Source organism: Trichophyton rubrum (assembly GCF_000151425.1).
Source record: "Trichophyton rubrum CBS 118892 genomic scaffold supercont2.5, whole genome shotgun sequence".
Taxonomy (NCBI): domain Eukaryota; kingdom Fungi; phylum Ascomycota; class Eurotiomycetes; order Onygenales; family Arthrodermataceae; genus Trichophyton; species Trichophyton rubrum.
This window is the reverse complement of record NW_003456424.1, coordinates 969,139-977,768: the sequence shown is the minus strand read 5'-3', so window position 1 is coordinate 977,768 and position 8,630 is coordinate 969,139. Positions and strand designations below refer to the sequence as shown.

The 8,630-nt window shown below is 50.2% G+C and overlaps 4 protein-coding genes across 7 annotated transcripts; 1 reads left to right on the top strand and 3 right to left on the bottom strand.

Annotated features, from left to right (window-relative positions):
• Nucleotides 1–155: 155 nt before the first annotated feature.
• Nucleotides 156–1,894, top strand: TERG_05094 (uncharacterized protein; the record flags this gene model as incomplete). The annotated part of the gene is made up of 2 exons (XM_003234450.1): nt 156–168; nt 237–1,894. The coding sequence occupies 2 exons, from the start codon at nt 156–158 to the stop codon at nt 1,892–1,894; spliced, it is 1,671 nt and encodes a 556-aa protein (XP_003234498.1).
• Nucleotides 445–4,047, bottom strand: TERG_05093 (protein Clp1; the record flags this gene model as incomplete). The annotated part of the gene is made up of 2 exons (XM_047748370.1): nt 445–3,842; nt 3,910–4,047. The coding sequence occupies 2 exons, from the start codon at nt 4,045–4,047 to the stop codon at nt 3,003–3,005; spliced, it is 978 nt and encodes a 325-aa protein (XP_047604351.1). The 3' UTR covers nt 445–3,002.
• Nucleotides 4,048–4,075: 28 nt separating this feature from the next.
• Nucleotides 4,076–7,138, bottom strand: TERG_05092 (uncharacterized protein). 4 transcript variants are annotated; one of them, XM_003234448.2, is made up of 5 exons: nt 6,904–7,065; nt 6,649–6,851; nt 6,401–6,563; nt 5,506–6,331; nt 4,076–5,450 (listed from the first exon to the last, which is right to left on the bottom strand). In XM_003234448.2, exons 1-5 carry the CDS (start codon nt 6,959–6,961, stop codon nt 5,426–5,428), a joined length of 1,275 nt encoding a protein of 424 aa, XP_003234496.2. In that variant the 5' UTR covers nt 6,962–7,065; the 3' UTR covers nt 4,076–5,425. The 4 variants fall into 4 exon arrangements, with proteins under 4 accessions (XP_003234496.2, XP_047606505.1, XP_047606506.1 ...); XM_047749924.1 differs by having other exon boundaries at nt 6,649–7,138; XM_047749925.1 differs by having other exon boundaries at nt 6,401–6,851; nt 6,904–7,112.
• A 182-nt stretch (nt 7,139–7,320) lies between these two features.
• On the bottom strand, nt 7,321–8,530 carry TERG_05091 (uncharacterized protein). Its single transcript, XM_003234447.2, has 2 exons — nt 7,748–8,530; nt 7,321–7,691 (listed from the first exon to the last, which is right to left on the bottom strand). Exons 1-2 carry the CDS (start codon nt 8,105–8,107, stop codon nt 7,587–7,589), a joined length of 465 nt encoding a protein of 154 aa, XP_003234495.1. The 5' UTR covers nt 8,108–8,530; the 3' UTR covers nt 7,321–7,586.
• Between the last annotated feature and the right edge of the window lie 100 nt (nt 8,531–8,630).

Below are 8,630 nucleotides of genomic sequence, written 5' to 3'. Positions count from 1 at the left end.
GCCAGCAGAAGGTTTCAAGTCATCCAGCAGCACCTCCAAGAAATACTCTGCTGATGAGCTTGACAATCGAAGTGACTTTTCAGATGCCTGGGAATCAGTTCAGCGACTTGATATCTCGAGTGATGGTGGTGATAGAAGACCGCATCGCCGTCAGCATGCCGGGGAATGGTATAGCGACGATGAAGTGTTTTCATCCCACCGGAGCTCCCATAAGTCGAGATATTCGCCTCCGGCAGCCGACGAATCCGTCAGAAAAGAATCCCAAGACACCAAGACGAGCCGCAGATCAAGGAAAGATGATACCATGGAGCCGGCTCCCCGCCAACGAGGGTCGAGCCGTCGTCGAAAACCGATGGCAACGGAAGAAATGTATAGCTACATCTCTGAGACCAGTTCTGGCAAGGGGAAAAACTCCTCTCGCTCAGAGAGACGCCGTAGCAACAGCTCGTTGCCTCGCTTAGAACGAGCCAACCTCGAATCATGCGCCAATAAATATCAAGATACAACCGACGAGCACTTCTCCGAACCAATGCCGAAGCTACCGGCCACCACAACTGCTCCACCATACGATGGGGCTCTCACTCAACAGCAAGCCTTCGCTCCCGTCACCTTTGTCCCCAGTGGTCAAGACTACAATCCTGAGGGTTGGGAGTACATATCCCCTGCTCCTTGCTATGAGTGTACCGGGCACGACGCTGGCTGGTCTACAACTCCTTACCTACCTGCAGTAGACATGCCGCTGCAGCCTCCATACCTGGGATACCAGGACAATACAATGTCAAATGCACCAGCTCTAAGCTCAACTCTTGCTGGACAAGAGATCCCGAGCCGCGGTGCCGTCAAACCACATAGGCAAGTCTCACCACGACGTCGTTGCGAGGAGACTCCAGCATTGGCGCCTTGCCCAAGATCAATTGCCATGGCTGATTACAACGATTGGTCTACCATAGTGGGCTTGACACATATGAACATTTGCCCATCCTGTACCCAACAGATTAAGAAGACTCGTTTCGATAAACTTGTCATTCCTGCGCCGCCTCAGCCTCTCGGGCTACCAGTTCGATGCTCCATGAGCCAACCATGGGCGCGATTAGCATGGGTTCAGACAATGAAGCTGGGTTTAAATCACCTTGAACTGCTGTACCAGCTAACTCGGCCTTCATCAATCTACAAGGGTTGCCCTGGCCGCACTCCTTCCACCCAAACATGGTACCGAGTCATTGATCCGGACACCGGCAGGCTCATGCCCAACTTCAATGCATGTGCATCCTGCTTCCGCAACGTCAGGATCCTCATGCCTTCGCTGCGTGATTCGTTCCAGCCAAGTTCGACTTCACAGGAACGAACTTGCGACCTTCGCTGCGGCAGTACTCGCTTCATCCAATACCTCGACCTCCTCGATGTTGCAGCTACCCGCCATCGACATGACCCAGGCCATAAGCCCGATCTACGAGACTTTATCCGATACGCTAAACGTAAGAACCGCATCTACGACTGTCCCCGTGATCACCTCATCGTTGGCCCCTGGCATGGTATTGACGAATTGCCTGAATTTACTGTCTGCGAGGACTGCTACGATGACGTTGTCTGGCCGTTCGGGAACAGCCCCGTAGCTTCCCTGGTGTCCCCAACCGTCCAAATGACTCCAGACAGAGCGGGTCCAGCCTCCCGCCAGGCATCGTGCCAGCTATACAGCCCACGAATGAGAATGATGTTCCGTGAAGCCGTCAGGCGTTCGGACTTTGGCTATCTGAGGGCAGCAGTTTTGGCTCGATACCAGGCCGAGAACGCTTTCCGTGAGAACAAGCGACTACTTATGGAAGACGTTTCATTAGGTTATGATCGTGATGCTGAACTGAGGAAAAATGCGGCTGAATGGAGACGATGGGAATGAGTTCATGATAGTTTTGATTTTACATGTTCCGGCGCACTTCTCTTGTCATTTCGTTCAATTCCTTATTTTCTATTTTTTTTTTTCTATTCCCCTTCTATATCTATCTTCGATGCATTTTAGGAGTTTTTCACTTTAGTTCTTTCATTTACGGTGCTACGGATAGATGTTCAACCCAGTTGTACTAGGAATTGTCGTATTTTGTATTTTTCTCGTTTCATTTGGGCGTTTATTTGTACGATGAGAGGATTTACGATACAGTGTAGAGAAGAGACGGAATACTATAAGAATTAATCTCGCAAGAGAGAATGAAGCCTCATCTGTGTTCAATTAATCAAATATCTAGACTCTGGTATATCATCATATCACGCTTCATAGAATGATACTGGTTTATCCAACCAATCCGAGAATTTCTCCAGGCCATTTATCTCCCCATATTATGGCTCTCGCGGGTACTCTCCCAGCTACTGGAGATAATAGCCGAAGCTTCCCTTTCTTCGAATCTACACCGGCAACGTAGAGGAACCCCATAATGCTAGCATCCCGAATTTCATTCAAAGGCGCATTTGGAGGAGCATGAGTGATTGCCAACAATGTATTTTCCAGCGCTTGTGGAACAGGGTAATCAGGTGTAGCAACCAGCTTCTTAAGGGGTATCTGTTGGGAAGGGAGGCCTGTTGATGACGGACCAGGACCTAAACCGGCAGCCGACGCAGGCGCGTCGTCCTCTCCATCCTCATTGCTGCCACCTGGAAGAAATGAGAACTCGCTTGTAGAATTCGTTATAAGCTTCATGCCATCGTATTCGTCACTGTTAATAGTGATACTGTAGATAGATAGATTGTCGAAGTCAACATGTTGACCGTGAGGGGAGAGAGATATGACTGAGCCAGGAGCAGTAGATGAAAGAGCTGAAGATGCAGTTGATGGAGCGGATGTTCCAAAGAAATATGATCGAACTTGAGATTCACGAGTAGATTTCATAAACGATTCATCACGGTCAACGCAGCCCCCCGATTTGGAGAGTTTGACTACCGATATCTTCTCATCTGATACGGGCATTGTAGATGTTGTAGAAATCGGCTTCCCGTCATAGCTCTTAACCATCGTACTATAAAGACGTTCCGACCCAAGAACGAGAATCGTCGAAACTAAAAGAAGGTGAGTTTTTATCATTGTATATACTCGGGGAAGGAAACATACTCGAGAATTCTGTAACTATATGGTTGATGACATCTTCACCGCCACCTTTCCCTTGGCTGATTTCTCCGGGGGTATCAACAATGATTCCAGCCTCCTTTGCTTCCTCATCTTCAGCTAGTCGGCCCGCTACTGTCAGAGCGAGTCTTGAGACAATAGACTTGTAAAGTTCCTCCCCACCACTCAGAGGGCTCTGTAAGCCATAAAAATACACCAGAGGCAGTTTAACTGGTATGGGCGTTGGCCCGGACAACGGACTACTTCCCCATCCTTGCTCAACGTCAATAAGCGTCCGGAAAGCTGTTGCTGTCAATGTACCGGGCATACTCAACATCCCCTCTGACGGGTCAAGGTTGACCACAAATGGCTGACGTCCCATCTTAGTTGCGTAGCCCGTTAATATCTTTGCTAGGCTCGTTTTCCCAGCATCCTCCGGCCCTAGAATTAGAACACGGGGCCCGCCTCGACCGTTGGCCTTTGCCTCATCTCGTAGGGTTTCTAGTGCGAAGTGTACGTTCGCATAGTCTACCATTGGCGTTTCTTCGGCGGTATATTCCACTTGACATCCCCCACTGCCTGACCCGGCGGGTACAGGGGCACTCCCAATGACCCCTATAGCAACTGGATCTCCTTCTGTTACTTCCAATGTACATCCATGCCAGGTGTATATGGCAGCTTTAGTTCCTGAAAAGGTATACGTTTGCGACGGAGCTAGTTCTGTTCCAAACAGCTCTGCAGTGCCTGATAGAAGCTACACTCCACGCTCAAGACACCGGTATTAGTAATAAGGCTTGTAAATCAGCATTAGGGCGCCATACCTTGACTCTAACTGAGTTTCCATACGCAACTTCAAATCTCCATTCTGAGCCTTGAGAAAGGGTATGCTGTACCGGTGCTGCAGGAGCTCTCTGGGCTTCGACGGTGGGCTGCGAGAGCTCCAAGCCTGGTAGTGACATGATCCTGGGCTTTTTACAGCATATATAGTGAGGTGTGAGAACTTACCCGGCCTGATGGGCGGGCAGAGGAAGCGTAGCGTATTGACGGAGGGTACTTTGTAGTTGAAATGCGGCGCAAATCGCTGTTTGACTTGGAGATCAAGTGTTTTAAAAAGACGAAAAACTGCCAAGCTTTCCTCTTATCGATAAGCTCGACAATAAACATTTGGAGGCAAAAAGAAACGCAGATCACTAGGATTCGACGACGATATGAAAGATTAAGGATGGAGGAAATAACTCAATATTAAGACTGTGATTCACCGTTAATTTGAACTAGTACTGATTTGCCATTATAGGTGATTTAATGTATTTACACAAAAGAAAGGAGACAAGGAAAACAGCCACGGCACAGCCAGTCCCTCCATCAGAAACCGTGGGCATGTAGATAGGAGGCCATTTTGAACCGTTGGATAAACACCGGCTTCCAAAGCAATGAGCGCAAGTCTACATGCTAGAGCTAACACTGAGGCCGAGGGAGACATATGCAATGACCAAGAAAAAGAAAAGGAAGTAACATGCCGAAACCATGGACAAATAGCCTCCATATTTGTGTGTTTCCTTCTTTGGCGACAAGGAGGTCGTGATATTGTGCCTTGGTGGGATTTTTAGCTCTGTCAGTGAGCTAGACGTCCACATGGTCGGGGCAGACGTGTTATAGAGTATTAGTAGGGGTTGAAGCCGGTGAGTCTTAAATAATAGGAGGGCAGGGCTCATGGAGAGAAGGGGTACATGCTATGCACACCTTTTGACGCCGAAAACTCCAATATTGTGCTAAGCAGAGTTTTGAGAGGGAGGGGATTGGATTAGCGGGTTATATTATAGGATTGATTTTATATGGCTGGTGGAAGTAAGGACGCAGCGTGTAATAGTGTTATCTAGGGATGAAGGGGCTAGGAAGGGTGAAGGGGGATAGAGCTTCGTTTGAAAAAGACCGGTTGAGGCCTGATTCTGAGAGATAGCCGGCGTAATAGCGAGTGAATTAGGTACGTACTCAAGTGAGGGAGCTTGGGCTGGAAAGGGAAACGCGAGGCTGTACAGGGGGTAGCGGCGTGTATTCGGGCAAACGGGTGTGGAAACGTGCATGAGGAATACTCAGGAGGGGATGTAAAGGGAGACATGGTGAGCAAAGGGGGGATAGGCAGTAGCAAATACAGTAAAAGAAGAATGAAAAATAACAGCTGGAAAAGATAACTATCAAGTGCAACACAGTGCCAATTCCAATCTGACTGGAGAGGGATGAAAGAAAAGAACAAAGATGAAGGAAAGAAAAGGGAGGATCGACAACCTCCATCAGTGACCAAGATAGCACTGATGATCAAATATAAAAATATCAAATCAACTAAAAGAAATAAGGTATCGCGGCACTGAGAGATGTTAGCAAGTGTAGGTCTAATGGGTATAAGGGAATATTGGACTTACGCCATGGCAAGAGTGGCAGTAACACCGAATAGAGCACGGTTCCGTACTCTCTCGTTTCTGAGCTTGTCTTCAAGTATCTTAGCCCTCTTCAAGGCATGAGGATCTTCAGCCTCCTCCTCATCCTCTTCCACCACTATCTCCTCAGCCTTTCGTTTCCGAGAAATTTTCTTGGGAGTAGGAGATCCAGCCTGTTCTTCGGTCTCCTCATTCTGCTCCTGGAGCTTGGTAGCCTCTTCTACCATTTCCTTGGCTGTTTCCAGCATCTTCTCCGTGTTCTCTGGCATAGGCAGATCGGCGATGCCGGCGGGCATCTGAACAGTGACATTGGTAATGGCACTCTCCGAGTCTCCCACAGCATCCACTTTCGACTCGATTTCAACAGTAACGCGTTCCTTGGGTCTCTTGACAAGGGTGGTTTCCTCTTCCGCGTCTTCGTCATGGCCATTGGCCTCGGGAGCCTCTTTTTCCTCCTCATCACGTTTCCTGGGAGCGGGGGAAGCAGCAGCAGCGTCTAGACTGGTTTGGAGAGAACTGCTGGCATTGGCATTGGACTCCTTCTGCGCCCTTCGCGACTTGCGTGGAATGGCAATCTTCCGGCCTGAAGCGGACTTGGATGGTGAAGCTGACCGTCTACCTCTACCACGGGTGGTAGTCTCTTCAGGTGGGGAGAGGAGCGGTGCGTCAAGCGGCGGCAAGTCGAACTTGGGAGGTTCCGGGATCGCCTCTGCATCCGGTGATGAACTGTCTCCGCGTTCTAGAATGTCTGTGGGATCCAGGAGAGCGCGAACCCAAGTCACGATGCCATATTCTCTTGCTAGTTCAAGAGCTAAAGGCAAAATGTTAGTTTTGCGAAATTGACGGGCGCTCAAAAGGGTGGGAAATGGCCGCTACACACCTAGTTCTGGCGAAATCCATACGTTTCCTGCGATCTCGTCTTCGCTGGTTTCGGGACGCGTCCGGAGATACTCGCGCTCATCTGCCTCCTCCGAGTGTTTAGCCCATGGGAAGGCGATCTTGAACATTCCCGACGCGCTTATATGGCCATCACGACTCCGTCGCTATATATCAATTAGTACGCTGCCCGGCATGTGCGGTCTAAAACAACGCGCAGGGATCAAGTCTCTCTCTCTCTCTCTCTCTTACCATGAGAAAATAGGAGTCAATGTGGTGCTGCTTGGGCGGGAAGATCTCCGAGCCCTTCAGATCAGCCGGAAGCGGCGCTCTGAGGTGTGCATACTCGAATGGCCCCAGGTTCGAGGGCATGGTCGCATTCGAGGAGCCGATTTTTGCCGGGGCGACAGCGAGGTTTGTCCTGCCCAGGCGGCGGCGCGCAACGAGTTCCTCATCTACAGACAGATTAGAGACGATACGCCTTCACAGGCACACTTCTTAACGTACATTCCGGGCAATTACTGCCTTGGAGCTGTGGGTTGCGGCGCGCGGGAAGTGGTCGCATCTTGGACGGGGCGTGATCGAGTAGTCGCCGTCGAGGTTGACAAGTATGCTTCAAGGGTGGGAATGCGCCCTCAACACTATCTCTCTACCTCTGGTCGGCGCGACACAAAACGACGGAGCGGCAAGACCTAGGCCAGCAGGCGAAGCGACGGCGAGACGGAGGAAGAGGCTGTTCTGATGTGCAAAAAAAGGTGAAGCCGGAGTCGAGGTTGAAGTCGAGGAAGAAGAAATGCGCGTTTCTCTCGCTCGCCGGAAACGCCAAAAGAGGAAAAAAAGGGAAAAGTTCGGGGGGGGAAGTGGCTTAGTCAGCGATTTACTCTTTAATTTCTTTTTCTTTTCTTTTTTTTTTTTCTATTCTTCGTTTGGGCAGCAAAAAGACGAGGAAGACGCAGCAGAGCAGGAAGACGCTGACAGGGCAGCCTGTTTCTGCGCCGGGAGGAGAGAGCGTTGGGCAGGCAGCTTTGCGGAGTGCATGCAGCATACAGCAGGAGGGAAGGGATTGCACCGCACGATTGGAGATGGTTGCTAGTTATATTGAAGCTATATAGATATACACACACGCAGCACAGCACATCGCTGCATGGCTGACATGAGAGGAGCAGAGTGAGTGGTCAGGCTTGGTCCAGCTAGACAGGAGGCAGGGTATACTCTTCCCCAATCTCGTGCTTCCCGTCGAATTCTAGGAACTGGATCTTGTCCAGCACTTCATCGACGTCTTCCAGGGTTCGGATCTACACAGCTTGTCAGCAGCCGTCTAAGAGAACGAACGAGGAGAAGCAAGACCTACGTTAACGGCGATGTTCTCTCGCAGGTGGGGTGTGTCTCCATGCTCCAGCTGGATCATGACTGGCGTACCGCAGTTCCCGCAGAATTTATGCGGCCGAGACATGGTGGCACATCGATACTCGGACATCGAGTCCATGCTGCCGTGGGTAAAGACGACGTCCTCGATCCTTGGGTAGATGAGCAAGTAGCCATGCTTGATGCAGCTCGAACAGTTGCAGCGGACGGCCTTGCCCTTCTCCAAGGGCGCGATGTTGTTGATAATGAACCGGATGTTGCCGCAGTGACAGTTGCCCTTGTATGTCGTCCGCTCGTCGGTTGATGGGGCCATGGCCTTGTTGAAATCCTCCGCAGTGAATGGCATTGTCTATGCTATCCGCCGGCCGTTAGCCTTGTTGTTATCTTGACAGTGCCAGCTGGTGGTGGTCTGTCGGTCTATACAAGCCAGACGAATCGAGGTATTTATATGTCAACCACAGTCTACGAGAAGGATCCGATAGAACAATCAAAGAAAGCTCGAGAACTTATCCCTCAGCCGATTGAGCTACCTGACTCGCTTCTTCGGCCACTTCATCAGCCCGCTAGCATAGTTCGTCTTGTCCACCGTCGATGCCGCCGCGAGCTGGTAGGGGGGCCGCTGACGCTGTAGATCTGGGTGTCTGTCAAGCTACAAGGCTGTCCCCCCATTGTACGACCAGGCGAGGCGTGCCTTCACGTCAAGGACAGACTGTCACAGTAGCAGACATCGTCACTGTCATCAATGGATACTCGAGTAGTAGTGCATGTCTCCGTGTCTTCAATGGTGAGCTTGATCGATAAATAATAATAATGATAATAATATCCAATACTTTAATCGTTATGACTTTGTTGTTACCCCACTTAGAGGG